Raw genomic sequence first — 20,194 nt, forward strand, 5'->3', positions numbered from 1 at the left:
CCAAAGTCCATTGACAAAGTTATACATATCAATACCAGCCCAGGACCCCTGCGCTCAATACCAGCCCAGGACCCCTGCGCTCAATACCAGCCCAGGACCCCCACGCTCAATACCAGCCCAGGACCTCCCCCCGAGTTCAAAACCAGCCCAGGACCCCCGAGTTCAAAACCAGCCCAGGACCCCCCCCTCCCCCCGAGTTCAAAACCAGCCCAGGACCCCCCCCCCCCCCCCCGAGTTCAAAACCAGCCCAGGACCCCCGAGTTCAAAACCAGCCCAGGACTCCCGAGTTCAGACTTTCCATAGTTAGGGACTGCAGGAAACAGGGTGGGGCCTGCAGCTTATGCATGTATTTGCAAATGTGTACAACTAAACCCCTGTTCTTAATGCATATTGTTAGACAGGTCAATTCGGTTGGTCATTGGTAAGTCTGAGCTTGGAAATCCCTATATTTGTTTGACATACAAAGACCAGTCATAGGTGGGGGCAGTGGTCACTTTTTTGGACCCCTGAATTCAATACCAGCCCAGAACCCCCGAGGTCAATACCAACCCAGGACCCCTGAGGTCAATACCAGCCCAGGACCCCCGAGGTCAATACCAACCCAGGACCCCCGAGGTCAATACCAGCCCAGGACCCCCGAGGTCAATACCAGCCCAGGACCCCTGAGGTCAATACCAGCCCAGGACCCCCGAGGTCAATACCAACCCAGGACCCCCGAGGTCAATACCAACCCAGGACCCCCGAGGTCAATACCAACCCAGGACCCCCGAGGTCAATACCAGCCCAAGACCCGTGAGGTCAATACCAGCCCAGGACCCCCGAGGTCAAGTTATGATTTCAAGTTGATCTTTTTTAGATATTTCTGTTATAGAGGTGTAAATGCATTCTTCATCATCATATTTTTTTGGTGGAGGGTCCAATATGTTCTGATCCTGAAAACAGAGAGTAGAATTAAATATAGCTATAAAAAAAAACTGACAAAATGTAACCCTTCTCTATCTTATTAAATAAACACAATTTAGCTGTAGTTGGGCTTTAAATGTAAAACTTTATTTGTTCTTAACTTTCATGAAAACTAAACTCTGGACAGATATAAAAGACACATGTAGCGGCCATAAGCCTTGGCAGGGCAGCCTTATCTTTTGGGCTTACCAGTTACCTCCGCTTGGCTGGTTCTTCCACATCTAGGGGCTCTAAGAGTTAGTACCCAACAACTTTGGACGCTGACACCATAAAAGTCCTTTAGAAAAGGTTTTTATTTGCAGGGGTAACATCCAACAACACAGTCTCATATGGGAACAGAGGTCAAGGGTGAAGAAACTCAGGCACTTTGAACTGCTAATATCAGAAAGTCTCTAATACCACCCAGGGAGTAGCCACTCGCAGCTGGGCGCTTCAAGGCTGAACAAATCTCTAGCCAGAGATTATGGCAATCAGCAATTTGATCCAGAACTTGTGAAATCTTTGACCTTGAGTAACTGGTAACAGAAGTGAACAGGAACCTTTTTCCTCAGTACCTGGAACGTTTTCTGTCTCCTTGACAGTACTGGAAAAAACGTGAATTTGTCAGTGTCCTTCACAACCCAGCAACCAGACACTTCTCAGGATGCCAGCTTGTTGGCCCTCCTCCGAAGAATCCTCCCCCAGTCACTTACACGAGCTGCGGTGCCCCTCCAAGCCGAGAGCACACCCGGACACCTTGAATCCTCCCTCAGTTACTGCGCCTCGGACCAGCCGGTTCCGAGGCTCGGGAACAGACGGATTCCTACCCCAGACCAGGCAGGTCTATTGGGGTTAGCCAACCGAAGCGCGTGGCAGAGCGACAAACGCTCCCGTGACCGGGACCCCTTGCGGGGCTATCCCGGTCCAGAATCAGGAACAGACCGCTAGGGCCTCACAGACAGGCATGTACTGGCCATCGGGACTACCGGGAGTTTCCCGGTGGGCCGATGGCTCGGTGGGCCACTCTGATGTAAGGGGGCTGGTGATGGGACACTCTGATGGAAGGGAGTGCAGTTGGGACACTCTGATGTAAGGGAGTGCAGTTGGGACACTCTGATGTAAGGGAGTGCAGTTGGGACACTCTGATGTAAGGGAGTGCAGTTGGGACACTCTGATGTAAGGGAGTGCAGTTGGGACACTCTGATGTAAGGGAGTGCAGTTGGGACACTCTGATGTAAGGGAGTGCAGTTGGGACACTCTGATGTAAGGGCGCTGGTAATGGGACACTCTGATGTAAGGGGTGCTGATGGGACACTCAAAATGTAAGTGGGCCAGTCTGGATAAAGTCCAGGGCCAAATTTCTGTCCCAGTCCAGCCCTGCTCACGAACGACACTGAACACGTGACTTCAACATCTCAAGTACCCTTCCCCAGACTCCTCAGCGGGGCCCGACGCACCCACTGATTGGCTCCGGGGAAGCCGATACCCAAAGCGTCCAACCAGGCCTGGTTCTGGATCTGTCATGTGCACATAACTGTACACTTGACCAGGCAGAGCTCTAACACAGCCCAGCCAAACTGATGTCAAAGTTAAACCTACACAATTAACCCTCAGAACCCCTTTACTGTTCTGAGGCAAAAACTAAATTTGTACATGACAGACACTTTGTCCAAAGTGTCACCACTACACACATATAAATGCAGCTCTGCAATCATAAATACATAATTAAATGTAATTTTTTAAGTGCAAGCAGTGTAAGTACCTAAACCTGACTTTCTTTTAGCCTCTTGCAGTCCCTGTACAGCAGAGCTTAGACTGGGGAGATGGGGAAACAGAACAAGTAGCCATCTTTGCTGCAACACTCACGTGCTTACAAGGAACATACTTATTGAAAGAAAGAGTGGAGTGGCAGAAAGATGAGGCCATCAGTCTGCTGCTTCTCTTATATATATTTTACTATATAGATACAAGCTTGGGGGGAGACAGCAGGACCTGTAAGTATTACTTAAAGTGCAACTTTAGTCAGAAAATTAAGTCCGGCTAGATCACTGCAGGCTGGCCCCCTTTTGCAGGTTAAACATTACAACAAGTGCCTATACTGTTTAAAATCCAGTAATACACTGTCTCATCCTGCTCTGCACATGCTCAGTTGCTCTCTATTTTTTGGCACTGTGCTGAAAATGTAGAAGCCGATCTGCTGACAGCCTAAAGATTTACTGCTGTTCAGGGGCTCTGGGCTTCAGGAAAAGGGCAGCCTCCAGTGAGAAGAAACAAAAACAGTGCTGGAGGCAATTTACAGCACATACTGATGGTGGTAGCATAATTATAATGTAATTAGGGATAAGCCAAACACCCCCCCCCCCCCCCCCGGTTCGGTTCGCAGCAGAACATGCGAACAGGCAAAAAATGTGTTTGAACACGTGAACACCGTTAAAGTCTGTGGAACACGAATGTGAAAAATCAAAAGTACTAATTTTAAAGGCTTATATGTAAGTCATTGTCATAAAAAGTGTTTGGGGACCATGGTCCTGCTCCAGGGGACATGTATCAATGCAAAAAAAAGTTTTACATTTTTTTTTCGGGAGCAGTGATTTTAATAATGTTTAAAGTGAAATAATACAAATGAAATATTCCTTTAAATATCGTGCCTGGAGGGTGTCCTTAGTATACCTGTAAAGTAGTGCATTTTTCCCGTGTTTAGAACAATACCGCAGCAAAATTACATTTGTAAAGGAAAAAATGTCATTTAAAGCTACTTGTGGCTGTAATGTATTGTGGGGTCCCAGCAATATAGATGAAAATCATTGAAAAAAATGGCATGGGCCCCGCCCCCCATATACCATATGGCCCACCCTATATACTCTGTGGGCATCTCCCACAGTGTGTCACAGAGCTGGGTCTGTGTTCGGCAGCGTGGTGTCCCGCCCCCCTAGACCGGCTCATGTGATAGTACATCCATCATCCAGGTGAGTCTGTATTGATGGGGCACAGTGAGGCTGCATTTGATGGGGCACAGTGAGGCTGCATTTGATGGGGCACAGTGAGGCTACATTGATGGGGCAGAGTAAAGCTGCATTGAAGGGGCACAGTAAAGCTGCATTTGATGGGGAGGCTGCATTTGAAGGGGCACAGTAAAATTGCATTGATGGGGCACAGTGAGTATGCATTGATGGGGCACAGTGAGTATGCATTGATGGGGCACAGTGAGTATGCATTGAAGGGGCACAGTGAGGCTGCATTCCCGGGCACAGTGAGGCTGCATTCCCGGGCACAGTGAGGCTGCATTCCCGGGCACAGTGAGGCTGCATTCCCGGGCACAGTGAGGCTGCATTCCCGGGCACAGTGAGGCTGCATTCCCGGGCACAGTGAGGCTGCATTCCCGGGCACAGTGAGGCTGCATTCCCGGGCACAGTGAGGCTGCATTCCCGGGCACAGTGAGGCTGCATTCACAGGCACAGTGAGGCTGCATTCACAGGCACAGTGAGGCTGCATTCACAGGCACAGTGAGGCTGCATTCACAGGCACAGTGAGGCTGCATTCACAGGCACAGTGAGGCTGCGTTCATGGGCAGTGAGGCTGTGTTTTACAGGTACAGTGAGGCTGCGTTTACAGGCACTGTGAGGCTGCATTCATGGGCACTGTGAGGCTGCGTTCACGGGCAGTGAGGCTGCAATGATGGGCACAGTGAGACTGCATTAATGGGCATAGTGAGGCTGCATTCATAGGCACCATAAAGCTGCATTTGATGGGCACACTGAGGCTGCATTTGATGGGCACACTGAGGCTGCATTGATGGGCACAGTGAGGCTGCATTGATGGGCACAGTGAGGCTGCATTAATGGGCACAGTGAGGCTGCATTGATGGGCACAGTGAGGGTGCATTGATGGGCACAGTGAGGGTGCATTGATGGGCACAGTGAGAGTGCATTGATGGGCACAGTGAGAGTGCATTGATGGGCACAGTGAGAGTGCATTGATGGGCACAGTGAGAGTGCATTGATGGGCACAGTGAGAGTGCATTGATGGGCACAGTGAGAGTGCATTGATGGGCACAGTGAGAGTGCATTGATGGGCACAGTGAGAGTGCATTGATGGGCACAGTGAGAGTGCATTGATTGGCACAGTGAGAGTGCATTGATGGGCACAGTGAGAGTGCATTGATGGGCACCGTAAAGCTGCATTTGTTGGGCACAGATATGTTAATATTGTTAAAGTTGTTGTTAATATTTATTTTTGGAACTTAATTCTGCTTAAAATATTTAACAGTGTAATTTCACGAGATCATTTACAAGGGTATGTTTAGGGGTGGGCTTAGGAGTGGGGCAGTGGAGGGCTTGGGTGGGGCAGCTGATGGCTAGCACCTCAGGACTTGTGAGAAAATATATATATATATATATATATATATATATATATATATATATATATATATATATATATATATATATATGCACTGTCACTGTACTAATGACTGGCTGCAAAGGGGTTAACATCAGGGGAGATCAAAGGGCTAACTGTGTTCCTAAGTAGTGCTTGCTCTATGGGGGATGCTTTAGCTGTGGGAAGGCAGAGATCCGTGTTTCTGCTTAGCAGAAACACAAGATCACTGCCTTTCCTTGTCACAGAACAGCAATCTGCCTGGTTTACATAGGCCTTTTATTGCTTTCAGCCACCCTCTTTTGCTCGCTCTTGAGATGGACTATGGAGTATTGGATTTATAGTGAAAAATAGTAGACATGTGCGCAGCTAAAAAAATGTGTTCGTTTTTGTTTCATTTATTTTTAGTTTTTTTTCTGTTATTCGGGTCATTCGTTATTTTGAATAAATTCTGAAATTCAAAAATTCTGAAATTCAAAAACTGAATATTCAAAAATCCCGAAATTCGAAAATCCGAAAATCTGTAAATTTGAAAATCGGAAAATTTGAAAATAAGAACGAAAATTTAAAAATTCGAAAGATTGAAAATCGGAAAATTTGAAAATCCTAGAATTCGAAAATTTGCAAAAACAAACTAACTAATAATTACTAACTATTAAATTATAGGTAGTGGAATTTCCTTTCAAATTTGCCTGAACCTAATGAATACGAATTTATCCGAAGTTAGGATTTACCCGAAATAACAAATACCGCATCTAAACAAATGTAACGGAACAAATAAATAATAAATAATAATAATAAAAAGTTATTATTATTATTAATTCATTACGTTCCATTTGTTTAGATGCGGTATTTGTTATTTTGGGTAATTCGTAATTTTGGATAAATTCACTAACAGACAAATTTGAAAGGAAATTCCAATACTTATAATGTAATAGTTAGTAATAGTTATTATTAGTTATTTCAATTTAGAAATTTTTGGGTTTTCTAAATTTCTGAATCTCAGAATTTTCAATTTTAAAATAGCTCATGGCAGAAAGGAGAGGAGGGAAGCCGGAAGTACTCCAGGGATGGGGGGGGGGGACACATGGGGGGGCACATGGGGGCCTGGGCAGCAGGGGTAAATGTATGGTGCACAGGAAGGGTGATTAGTGTGGTGAGTGGGGCAATTACTGGAACCGATCCTTTGTATGGTTCCCTCTGCAGCATATGAAAGCCATTGGGAAGGAGAGGAGAAGCCAGCTTTCAGCTGCTGCAGAGAGAGCCATAGAGGGGATTGGCTCCAGTAATTGCCACCCCCCCAACCACCGCCACACCAATCACCCTCCCTGCCCATATGCAATTCACTCTGCTGCCTGGGCCCCCCTGCTGGCCCGGGCCCCATACAGGAGGGGACCATGGAGAACGAGCGTAGTCACCCTCCAACAGGAAGTCAGATCACAGTAGCAAACGGGAATTTGGAGATTTGGAGGAGGCGGAGAATAAAAGAATACATAATGGAATAAAATATATTTTTTTATACTAGAGTTTAGTGTTACTTTAACCGCTTGAAACGACATTACCTTACGTCGGTTCACCTTTTGGCCACTAGGGGCGCGCCCGCAGCGAGTGCTCATGATGGCGTGAGAAACGGGATCTATGTGTGTAAACACACAGATTCTGGTTCTTTCAAGGGAGTATAGACAGATTTCTCTCTTCTTAGCCCCTGTACACACGGTCAGACATTCTGCCAACCAAATCCGTCGGATTTTGCCTGTCGAATCTTGTCCGAAACTGTTGCATACACACGGTCAGACTAAGTTGTCGAAAAATTACGTGATGACGTAATTTCGTTACGATGGGACTAGTAGCCAATAGCTTTGATGTAGGAATTTGATCTGAGCATGCGTGGCACTTGGTCCGATCAAAATTCTCTACACATGATCGGAGTATGTCTGATCGAACCAGTTGGTCGGAAAATATTTCCAACATGTTGGAAAATTGGGTCCGACAGATATTCCAACGGAATCAGTCCGATGCATACCACACACAGTCGGATTATGCGACAACACGGTCCGATAGGACACATTCCGACGGATTCTCCGACCGTGTGTACAAGGGCTTAGACATGCCCATCCACCCCACAGTTTGAACACACCCAGGGAACACATTTAACCCCTTGATTGTCCCCTAGTGCTAACCCCTTCCCTGCCAGTGACATTTAGGGTCCTTTCACACGGGGCGGATCAGTTCTGATCCGCCCCGTGGATGTCCGTTTGCTCAGCGGGGATCACTCCGCCGATCCCCGCTGAGCAGGGAGATGACAGGTCTGTCTCCGCACACTGTGCAGGGACGGACCTGTCACAGCGCCGCTCTCCCCTATGGGAGATCGGATGACGACGGACCGCAGTGCCCGTCGTCATCCGATCCGATCCGCAGACGGATGGAAAAATAGCTTTTTCCTCCGTCACACTTTTTCGGATCGGAGCGGGTCGGATGTCAGCGGACATGTCACCGCTGACATCCGACGCTCCATAGAGCTCTATGGAGCACCCGTTCAGGTCCGCCTGAAAAACTGACAGGCGGGCCTGAACGGGACGTTAGTGTGAAAGGGGCCTTACACAGTAAACAGTGCCTATTTATAGCACTGATCGCTGTATAATTGTCAATGGTCCCAAAAATATGTGTCAAAAGTGTCCAATTTGTCCGCCGCAATCGCATTACCGATAAAAATTGCAGATCGCTACTATTACCAGTAAAAAAATAATAATAATAGAAATGCCATAAATCTATGCCCTATTTTGTAGACGCTATCATTTTTACGCAAACCAATCAATATACGCTTATTGCAATTTTTTTTTGTACCAAAAATATGTAGAAAAATACATACCGGCCTACACTGGGAAAAATGATTCAGGACGGAGGTGATACTTCTAATACTTATACAACTTTTGTTGCATAAAAGGAAAAGCAACTTCCTATTTCTAAACTCGCTGAGTTGCAACCTTGTTTCCTGCTTTTGTCTCTCTGGAAGCGTACTTTGAATATTTTCGTTTTAAAACGACATCTTGCATTTAGAATTGGCTCCTACTTCTGTTTTTCTGTTCATATGAAAGGTTATGTCACCAAGATATAACAAAGAGGTGACAATGACAGCCTGCGCTCCTCCTCTTCCCACTAATGTTGCTTTTTCATGAATCTGATTGAGAAGAGTGTCCTCTTTATAGTCTAAAGCCGCGTACACACGGGCGGACTGTATGGCCAACTTAGTCCGTCAGACAATCCGACGGACAGTCCGTCCTACTTTCGAATGAACGGACTTGACCACACACGGATGAACAAACAGTCCGTCGAAAGCTTGCGCGATGACATGTACAGCACGTACGACGGACTAGAAATCGGAAGTCCAATACACAGCAATGCAACCTTTCGCCGTGTAAATCCTTTCTGAGCATGCGCCATACTTAGTCCGTCGAACTAGCATACTGACGAGCGGATTGTCCGCTGAAACCAAAGTATGACGGACAGTATTTCGAAAATTCCGAAATACTTAGTCCGTCAGACTGCACGCTGAAAAAGTCCGCTGAAGCCCACACACGAGCGGACTGTCCGCTGAAATGTGTTTCGACGGACTAAGTTGGCCAGACAGTCCGCCCGTGTGTACGCGGCTTTACTCAGTGATTCTCAACCAGGGTTCCTCCAGAGGTTGTTAGGGGTTCCTTCAGCATTGGGCAATTTCTGCCTCTCCGATAAGTTCCCATTTTTCTTTTTAACTATCTGTAAGGATGTAATTCTTCCCAATGACCACAAGTGTAGGCAGTGGTGACTGGTGCTCAAAATTTTTGGAGGGGCACAAACAAATTCAAAAAAAAAAAAAAAAAAAAAAAACATCAATTGCAGCCTCACTGTGCCATCAAACGCAGCCACTGTGCAATCAAACGCAGCCACTGTGCAATCAAACGCAGCCACTGTGCAATCAAACGCAGCCACTGTGCAATCAAACGCAGCCACTGTGCCATCAAACGCAGCCACTGTGCCGCTCAGTTGCAGCCACTATAACCATCAAACGGTACCGCTGAGCCATCAAACACAGCCACTGTTCACATCAAACGCTGCCACCGTGCCATCCAATGTTGCCACTGGGCCATCAAATGCTCCCAATGTTGCCACTGGGCCATCAAATGCTCCCAATGCTGCCACTGTGCCATAAAATGCTCCCACTGTGCCATCCAATGCTGTCACTGTGCCATCAAATGCTCCCAGTAATGCCACTGTGCCATCAAATGTTCCCACTGTCTCATCCAATGCTGCCACTGTCTCATCCAATGCTGCCACTGTGCCATCCAATGCTGCCAATGTGATCCCCCTTCGCCCCTGCTGGGCACTTACCCTGTCTCGGCAGGGTAGCTGGTGACGGCGAGTGTTGTCTTCCATGCGTCTTCTCCCCTCCATATGTCTTCTCCCGTCCTCCTCTCCTTCAGTCCTCTCCTATGATTGCATGCCTGATAGGCATCCAATCACAGAGCCTGACGTTTCAGCCAATCAGGCGACCAGTAACAGACCCATCCATCTGAGTGGCTGAGAGGCGGGTCAATGTTAGAAAAGTAAATTCCCTCGGCTTTGCTAACATTGAGCTGCGTGACAAGGAACGCACAGCGTTGCGCCCGCTTGTCACTGTTTTGGACGCCTATTAGAGCTTACAGCTCTAATCAGGTGATTCCCAAAAACACCCCCACCGCTGTAATTCAGATGCCCGGTGACCGAAAAGGGGCCGGGCACCTAAATAGGGGTGTCAGCAGCAACCATAGATAGATTCATGCAATGCATGGGGGGGGGGGGGGCGCGCTCCTGCGCCCTTTTTAGACGCACCGCCACTGAGTGTAGGGACCATTCTTCTCATGGACCATCACACTAATGTATCATGAGTTGTAGATTTCACATTTTTAGCAGGGGTTCCCTGAGACCGCAGGACTATTTCAAAGGTTCCTCTGTGTTGAAAAGGTTGAGAAAGGCTGGTCTAACTATTGCTCACATAGTAGAATATTAAAAATGAACTCCAGAAAAAATTAAAATAAATGAACATTTACAATTTAATGCCACGTACACACGATCGGACTTTCCGCCAACAGAACCGTGGATTTTTGTTCGAAGGATGTTGGCTCAAACATGTCTTGCATACACATGGTCACACAAACGTTGGCCAACAATTCCAAATGTGGGAACGTGGCGACGTACAAAACGTACGATGAGCCGAGAAAAGGGAAGTTCAATAGCCAGTGCGGCTCCTTCTGCTTGATTCCGAGCATGCGTGAATTTTTGTGCGTCGGACTTGTGTACACACGATCGGACCTTCCAACAACAAAGTTTTGTTGGAAAATTTGAGGACTTGCTAGCCAACATTTGTTGGCGGAAAGTCCAACAGCAAATGTTCGATGAAGCATACACACGGTCAGACTTTCCGACAACAAGCTCACATCCAACATTTCCCGTTGGAAAGTCCAACCGTGTGTACGCAGCATAAGAGTAACAGTTCATTTAGACCTGTGGTTGGGCTGTTAAAAAAGGCGTGGTTGAGCTGCACATTTAGCATCTCTAACTGGCCCTCCTTAAGCTGCAAATGCAGTGATTGGGAGAGTTTAAAAGTCATGGTTGTCATGTTTGGTGGTCATTGCCGCTGCTCAATATGACCCATTGAAGCGATTGGTGATCTATTTGCACATTGGCACAGCAGGTGGTGAGGAGGCCTGTCAAATGCCTCTGAGCCTAAGCCCCACTAATGATGTTGGTCCCATGTGTGACTCCATATAGGGATGAGCTAAGTTTCAGGCCAAACTGAATTAGGTCCAAACCCACGGAAAAGTGGCAGATGATAGCATGCCGTCGGCCCAATCTGGCTATATGGTCATATTAGGCCAATGATGTCATCAGCATCCCCAACCTGCAGCCACCCATAACAAAGGGGCAGGGGTGCTGGTGAAATCATTGACCTAATTTGGCCATACTAATTCAATGACATTATCCATAAATGGCCATGTGATCATTTTAGGCCAATGATGTCACCAGCATCCCCGCCCCACAGCCCCACATCATGTAATGCTGGTGACATCATTGACCTAATATGGCAAAATGGCCATACTAGTTCAATGACATTGTCCATAAATGTCCATGTGGTCATATTAGGCCAATGATGTCACCAGCATCCCCACTCTGCAGCCACCCATAACAAAGGGACAGGGGTTCTGGTGACATCATTGACCTAATATGGCCATACAAGTTCAATGACATTGTCCATAAATGGCAATGTGATCATATTAGGCCAATGATTTCACCAGCATCCCCACCCCGCAACCACACATGATGTAATGCTGGTGACATCATTCACCTAATAAGGCAACATGAACATACTAGCTCAATAGCATGGTTCATAAATGGCCATGTGGTCATATTAGGCCAATGATGTCACCAGCATCCCCACCCTGCAGCCACCCATAACAAAGGGGCAGGGATGCTGGTGACATCATTGACCTAATATGGCCATACAAGTTCAATGACATTGTCCATAAATGGCCATGTGATCATATTAGGCCAATGATTTCACCAGCATCCCCACCCCGCAACCACACATGATGTAATGCTGGTGACATCATTCACCTAATAAGGCAACATGAACATACTAGCTCAATAGCATGGTTCATAAATGGCCATGTGGTCATATTAGGCCAATGATGTCACCAGCATCCCCACCCTGCAGCCACCCATAACAAAGGGGCAGGGATGCTGGTGACATCATTGACCTAATATGGCCATACAAGTTCAATGACATTGTCCATAAATGGCCATGTGATCATATTAGGCCAATGAATTCACCAGCATCCCCACCCCGCAAACACACATGATGTAATGCTGGTGAAGTCATTCACATAAGGCAAAATGACCATACTAGCGCAATAGCATGGTTCATAAATGGCCATGTGGTCATATTAGGTCAATGAGGTCACCAGCATGCCATTATGTATGGCTGCAGGGAGGGATTCTGGTGACATCATTGTCCTGCCCAATATGGTCACATGATCATATTTGGGCAATGCCATTTACCAAATATGGCCTTGTGACTATACAAGGTCAATGATGTCACCTGCATTCTCGCACCTTTGTTATGTGCGGTGGGGCAGGAATTCTGGTGAAATTATTGACCCAATATAGCCACATGATTTAGTTTGTTGCATTGGCCAAATATGACCATGTAAATCACCATGTCATATTAGGTCAATGATGACACCAGCATCCCTCCCAGCAACCACACATAACAAAGGGGCAGAAATGCTGGTGACATCATTGACCTAATATGACCACATAGCCATTTATGGACAATGTCATCAAGCTAGTATGGCTATATGGCCATATTAGGCCAATGACATCACCGGTGCTCTTGCATCTTCATTACATGTGGTTTCAGGGTGGGGATGCTGGTGACATCATTGACCTTATATGGCCACATTGCAAGATTTTCTGCTCTATTCCTGTTTCGGCGATAACCCAAAATTTTGTATTTTCACTTTTACTCTTTATGATAAGAGTAAATATGACAAATAGAGAAGATGGAATCTCCCTAACAGGGACACATACACCAATAAAAACCTGATAGGGACACCAATCCCTCTTTCCAAAACCAAAAGAAAAATGTTTTGCCTTTATACAGGATTAATACAATTATAGATTCTTCCTCTGTGATCTGCGTTTCCCAAAATTGTCACCTGGGATCTCCCGTCAGATGTGAATTAGCATTAGGTATTACAATATATTGTTGCTTTGTTTCTACACTGATTACATACAAGTCAAAGTATGCTCATTACCCAAAATTCCTTCTGTACAGTTTGATCAAAATACTTCATTGCTGGCTGTGGAACTTTTGGAAATAGCTTCTTCCATATCCGGTACCTGAGTAAAAAAAAAAAAAGAAAAGAAAATCATTTAATATAAAACCTAAAACACAACAATATTCATTGATAACAACCAGCATCCTGAGCTCTGTCCAAAGCGCACAATACATATCATGTTGGAATATACTACAGGGATAAAGGCTTAGAAAGACCTAATCATCTCCCTTTTATGGGCTTGTCCCTCCCTTTTTTCCAGCTATAACCTCCTTCACTCGTCTGGGAAGGCTTGCCAAAAGATTCTGGAGTGTGTCTGTAGGAATTTATTCCCAATCAACTAAAAAGAACATTTGTGAGGTTAGGTATTGATGCTAAGAAGACCTGGCTTCCACCAAGCCTCACGTTGGGCGCCTCCTCCCAAAAACAAGACCTGGCTTCCACCAAGCCTCAAGTTGGGCGCCTCCTCCCAAAAAAAAAGACCTGGCTTCCACCAGGCCTCACGTTGGGCGCCTCCTCCCAAAAAAAGACTTGACTTCCACCGGGCCTCACGTTGGGCGCCTCCTCCCAAAAAAAAAAGACCTGGCTTCCACCAAGCCTCACGTTGGGCGCCTCCTCCCAAAAAAAAAGACCTGGCTTCCACCAGGCCTCACGTTGGGCGCCTCCTCCCAAAAAAAAAAGACCTGGCTTCCACCAAGCCTCACGTTGGGCGCCTCCTCCCAAAAAAAGACTTGACTTCCACCGGGCCTCACGTTGGGTTCCCCAAAAAAAAGGAAAAGACCCGCCTTCCATCGAGTCTCACATTGGGTGACCAAAAAAGAAAAAAAAAAAGACCTGTCTTCCCCCGAGCCTTACAATGGGTGCCCCAAAATAAAAAAATTACCTGGCTTTCACTGGGCCTCACGTTAGGCACCCCAAAATAAAATAAATAAAGAAGACCTGCCTTCCAACCGGGCTTCACTTGGAGCACAAAAAAAATAAATGCCTGGCTCCCCATCAACATTACCATTCACCCCGAAGGTGTTCAGTAGGGTTGAGGTTATGTAGGCCACTCAAGTTCCTTCACACCAAACCCATCAAACCATGTTTTTTGAAGATGGTGGACACAGGGGTACATATATGCTGAAAGAAGGCCCAAACTGTTGGCACAAGGCTGAACGGGCACAGATGTCTAAAATGTCTCCTTGTATGCTGTAGTATTATCTAAAGTATCCTTAAATGATCTAATGACTTGGAGGGGAATCCATGTTTTTTTGGTCATATAGTGTAGGTAGGATAGTCTGGTGTCCACAAATGTTTGGCTATGCAGTGCATATATAAATACAACAATAGATCTTCACTGAGTGTATACTGTATACAGTACCTTGAAAAAGTATTCATATCCCTTGAAATTTTCTACATTATGTCATGTTACAACCAAAAACGTAAATGTATTTTATTGGGATTTTATGTGATAGACCAAAGTGGTACATAATTGTAAAGTAGAAGGAAAATGATAAATTGTGTTCACAATTTTTTACAAATAAATATCTGAAAAGTGTGGTGTGCATTTGTATTCAGCCCCCTTTACTCTAATGCCCCAACTAAAATCTAGCAAAACCAATTGCCTTCAGAAGTCACCTAATTAATAAATTGAGTCCCCCTGTGTGTAATTTAATCTCAGTATAAATACAGCTGTTCTGTGAAGCCCTCAGAGGTTTGTTAGAAAGCCTTAGTGAACAAACAGCATCATGAAGGCCCAGGAACACACCAGACAGGTAAGGAATAAAGTTGTGGAGAAGTTTAAAGCAGGGTTAGGTTATAAAACAATATCCCAAGCTTTGAACATCTAACAGAGTGCTGTTCAATCCATCATCCAAAGCTGAAAGAGTATGGCACATCTGAAAACCTACCAAGACATGGCCGTCCACCTAAACTGACAGGCTGGGCAAGGAGACCATTCAGGCCCATGGTAACTCTGGAGGAGCCGCAGAGATCCACAGCTCAGGTGGGAGAATCGGTCCACAGGACAACTATTAGTCGTCTCTCCACAAATCTGGCTTTTATGGAAGAGTGGCAAGAAGAAAGCCATTGGTGAAAGAAAGTCATAAGAAAACCCATTTGCAGTTTGCGAGAAGCCATGTGGGGGACACAGCAAACATGTGGAAGAAGGTGCTCTGGTCAGATGAGACCAAAATTGAACTTTTTGGCCAAAAGCAAAACGCTATGTGTGGCGGAAAATGAACACTGCACATCACCCTGAACACACCATCTCCACCGTGAAACATGGTGGTGGCAGCATTATGTTGTGGGGATGCTTTTCTTCAGCAGGGACAGGAAAGCTGGTCAGAGTTAATGGGAAGATGGATTGGGCAATCTTAGAGGAAAACCTGTTAGATTCTTCAAAAGACTTGAGACTGGAGCGGAGGTGTACCTTCCAGCAGGACAGCAACCCTAAACATACAGCCAGAGCTACAATGGAATGGTTTAGATCAAAGCATATTCATGTGTTACAATGGCCTAGTTAAAGTCCAGACCTAAATCAAATTGAGAATCTGTGGCAAGACTTGAAAATTGCTGTTCACATCCAATCTGACAGAACTTGAGCTATTTTGTAAAGAAGAATGGGCAAAAATGTCACTCTCTAGATGTGCAAAGCTGGTAGAGACATCCCCAAAAAGACTTGCAAATGTAATTGCAGTGAAAGGCGGTTCTACAAAGTATTGCGGCAAGAATTTTGTCACTCAAAGGAGAAGTAAGACTGGTATGAACCGTGGCCAGAATATGATCAGGAGGAATCACAGAAACCGGAACCAACTCGATCTTGGAAGTGGAGGAAAATTGTTGTGACTAAGCATCAGACCTTTATATTCTTAGTACCTGGTAAGAAGGAGACAATGTAATTGAAAATTGACAAGAAAAGAGCCCTTCGTGCCCTTCTGGGAGAGCGATGTTTAGCCTCAGAAAGGAATGTGACATTCTTTTGGTCAGTAAGAATGAGAACCGGCACAGTGGTACCTTCAAGTGGATGTGTCCATTCTTTCAGGGCTAAAATGATCGCTAACAGCTCTCTGTCCCCATGTTGTAATTGTGCTCCGCAGATGACAATATCTTAGAAAAGTAACCACAAGGATGCATAGTGCTCTCAGAGGTAGGAGGTTGAGACAGAAGGGTGTCAACTTCAGTCTCAGAAGCATCAACCTCAAGTATAAAAGGTAAAGTAGGATCAGGATGTGCCAACACAGGAGCAGTGTCAGAAACCATCAAATCAGGCCTAGACAGAAGTACAGTTAAATCACACTTGTTTAATAATAAAAGTAAAAAGAACAAACGTAGTCAAAACATAGCCAAAGTTCAGTAACTGGAACGGATAGTCAGCCAAGCCAGAAGTCAGGGATCAACATAGAGAAACAGCAAGCAGGATCTGGAGCCAGAAGGGATGTCAGCAAAGTCTCTAAACAGAAATGCAGGAGATCATCACTGTGATGTTGACCAAGGCGAAGGCAGAGCTCCTTTGGACTGGACAGCTTAAGTAGGCAGGACTGTTGAGCAGGATATCATCAACAGCTGAGTAACTGTGGAGAGAGATAGGAGCTGGCAATTAGCCGACAGCTGAGCGGCCAGCTCAGAGAAGGAAGGGCTGAGCCCAGTCTTGACAAGCAGAAACAAAGGCAGCTTTGAGACTCTCAAAGGCCTTTACGGACTCTGGAGACCAACTCTGTGGGTTACCGTCCTTTCTGGTCATATCAGTCAGGGGCTTGACCAGAGGCGATAAGTTATGAATAAACTTGCAATAATAGTTGTCAAAGCCAAAAAAACACTGCAGAGGACATAAACCCACGGGTCGGGGCCACTGAAGGACTGCTGAAAGTTTCTCTGGGTCCATCGAAAAAAACAGCAGTAGAAATGACATAACCCAGGAATTTAACCTGTTCACAATGGAATTCACACTTCTCCAATTTACAATAGAGACTGTTCTCTCCTAGTTTCTGCAGCACACGACATACATCTGTATATGAGGATATTGTCGAGATAAACCACCACACATAACTGCAACAAGTCTAGGAGGACATCGTTAATAAATTCCTGGAAAACTGCCAGGAAGTTACAAAGGAAAAGAAATTACGTGGTACTCATAACGATTGAGACTCCTATAATCAATACAGATTCTGAGTTTTCCACTCTTCTACTTCACAAAGAAGAAACCAGCACCAGCAGGAGATGAGGATTTGCAAATGAAACCTCTAGAAAGTGCGTCTGCAACATACTTCTCCATGGTCTTATCCTCCAAGACCAACAAAGGGTAAACCCGACCATGAACTTTGTCAATGACATCGCTAAAACTGCAGTACTCCTCCGGCAGGGAGGAGACCTTGGCTACCTTCTGGAAGCATATCTTACTGCATTGTGGCGGCCAGGAGAGAACCTCAGCATGGAGCCAATCAAAAGAGGGGTTGTGCCTCTGTAACCAAGGATAACCAATAACCAGTGGAAACTTAGGGGAGGAAATAACTTGGATTTGGATTATGTCATGGTGAAGAGACCCTACAGCCATGGACAATGGAACAGTCTCATGAGTCACATGGGCAGGCTGTAGAGGTCTCCCATCAAGAGCCTCAATGGCAAGTGGAGTGTCACACAGTTGCAGGGGAATTGAGTGCTTTGATACAAAGGCAGCATCAATGAACTGGCCTGCAGCCCCAGAGTCGATTAGAGCCTGTATCTCGATGAACCAATCTGCCCAAGAAAGGCTAACCAGAACCAGGGGCTTATCCTTCTGAATAACTGGGAACAAAATAATGCCCCCTAAGGCCTGTCTGTGACAGGACCTCAAGGTTCGGGCAATCCCTGGATAAGTAGAACAAGACTTCAAAAAGTGACCTACCTAGCCACAATAAAGACACAATCTCTCCTTCCTCCTAAAGGTTCTCTCATCCACAGAGAGACGTGTGAAGCCCAACTGCATGGGTTCCACTTTACTGACCTACTCGGTACCAGGAGGCATGGGAGGTGAGGGATATACAGGAGGCTTCCGCAAGCCCTCCTTAAAAGAGAGTCTTTCTCTGAGTCTGGAGTCAATGAGGATGACAAACATGATCAACTTCTCCAGCTCAGTAGGTATATCTTGGGCTGCTATCTGATCTCTGATGGTATTCAAGACACCATGAGAAAAGGCAGCCACGAGGGCCTCATTGTTGCAAGCAACGTCTGCTGCCAGAGTACGGAATTCAATGGCGTAATCGGCAACAGTTCTTGTACTCTGTTTGATGGACATGAGGCTCTTGGCAGCAAAAGCGGAGCGTGCGGGAACGTCAAATACCTGTTGAAGGAAGCCACAAATTCTGGGGTTTCTCCTCTCCCATAGAGGGTTTGCCCAGGCCAAGGCTCTCTCAGAAAGCAAAGATATCATTAAACCTGCTTTGCTTCTGTCGGGGGACAAAACATACCAGCAAGGCAACAAAGGAGTGGCTCAAGAAGAAGCACATAAATGCAGCCAAGAAACCTTAAGGATTTAGGGAAGATCTGTAAAGAAGAGTGGACCAAAATCCCTCCTGAGATGTGTGCAAACCTGGTCACCAACTACAAGAAACGTCTGACCTCTGTGCTTGCCAACAAGGGTTTCTCCACCAAATACTATATTCTGTCTCTATCCTTTAACATACGCCTATGATAAAAAATTATAGACCCTTCATTTATTTTTTTAAGTGGGCAAACATGCAAAATCTGCATGGGATCAAATAATAATTTTCCCCACTGTATGTAAACAGGGCCTAAAACCTGTGGCGGTTGGTGGTATAGTTTTGGGGGGTGGGGCGGCAATCTGTCCGCTGCCACCCCCTCCCCCCCCAGTGGTCGGTCCGCCCCTCCCCCCAGTCGGTCGGCCAGCAACCCATGCCAACCAGTGCCACCAATCAGTGCCCACCACAGCCAGAAATCAGTGCTCATTATTGATGCCAGTCAGTGCTGGCTTTCAGTGCCGCCTATCAGTGATGCCCATCAGTGCCACCCATTAGTGCTGCCCATCAGTGCTGCTTATCCATTCTGCCTATCAGAGTCCACCAGTGCCAGATATCAGGGCCTGTCAGTGCCACCTATATGTGCCCACCAGTGCCACCTATCAGTGCCCACCAGTGCCACGCACCAGTGCCCCTATCAGTGCTCAGTGACACCTATCAGTGCCCATAAGTGCAGAATATTAGTGCCTCCTCATCGGTGCCACCTAATCAGTGCCCATAAGTGCCACCTCCTCAGTGCCCATCAGTGCAGCCTATTAGTGCCCATCAGTTGCGCCTCATCAGCGCACATCAGTGAAGGTGAAAAATTCCTTTTTTTTTAGGAAAATAAATAAAAATTTCAGCAGTGATTAAATACCACCAAAAGAAATCTCTGTTTGTGTGAAGAAAATGATAAAAAATTCACATGGTTACAGTGTTGCACGACCGTGCAATTGTCATTCAAAATGTGACAGCGCTGAATTCTGAAAAATGGCCTGGGCAGGAAGGGGGTGAAAGTGCCCGGTAGATTAGTGGTTAGAAAAAAACCCCATTGGAATCAATGTGTCCAGTGCCCTGCATGTAGATAAGGGGGCCAAACGTATTGATGGGGGGGTGGCGCCCCTGCATCCCCTATTGGAGCGGCCACCACCACTGCCTAAAACTTCCCTGTGAATGGCATAGGCAGAAATTGGCTGTACGCAGGTGGTGGTTGCCTAAAGCATGTGCATGGACGCATGGCTCCAAATGCAGATCGGGCGATATGGGCGTGCACGTGCCGTAGACACCCGGCCGCATACAGCCGCATCTTTCATTTGCTGTCTATAGGCGGCTGTATGCGGGAGCTGCGGGTCCCAGTGGATATTTCTGCAGAAGTTCTGGATGATGTACAGTTACCCTAAAGTGGAACTCCGGGCATTAGCAGTGATTGGGGGATTTACCTGTGACATAGGAATACGAGGATGAACAGGACAGCCGCTGTCACTATTCCCGTGGTAATCAGGGTGTAGTGAGGTGCAAGAGACGTAGAACCAGCATTGGAGTCTGAGGATA

The 20,194-nt window shown here is 46.3% G+C and overlaps 1 protein-coding gene across 2 annotated transcripts in view; it reads right to left on the reverse strand.

Annotated features, from left to right (window-relative positions):
* Positions 1-235: 235 nt before the first annotated feature.
* The window catches only part of LOC143981695 (granulocyte-macrophage colony-stimulating factor receptor subunit alpha-like), an 87,659-nt gene continuing 67,700 nt past the window's right edge, over positions 236-20,194 (reverse strand). The window contains exons 9-11 of one of the 2 annotated variants that reach the window (XM_077479708.1): positions 20,083-20,185; positions 13,149-13,233; positions 236-932 (exon numbers count right to left, since the gene is read on the reverse strand). In XM_077479708.1, coding sequence (XP_077335834.1) covers positions 825-932; positions 13,149-13,233; positions 20,083-20,185 — 296 coding nt within the window. In that variant the 3' untranslated portion in view covers positions 236-824. The remainder of the gene's footprint in view (positions 933-13,148; positions 13,234-20,082; positions 20,186-20,194) is intronic. The other variant, XM_077479709.1, reaches the window with a different exon arrangement.

Source organism: Lithobates pipiens, unplaced genomic scaffold (assembly GCF_037356315.1).
Source record: "Lithobates pipiens isolate NorthernLeopardFrog02 unplaced genomic scaffold, aLitPip1_a1.2 Scaffold_16, whole genome shotgun sequence".
Lineage (NCBI taxonomy): Eukaryota > Metazoa > Chordata > Amphibia > Anura > Ranidae > Lithobates > Lithobates pipiens.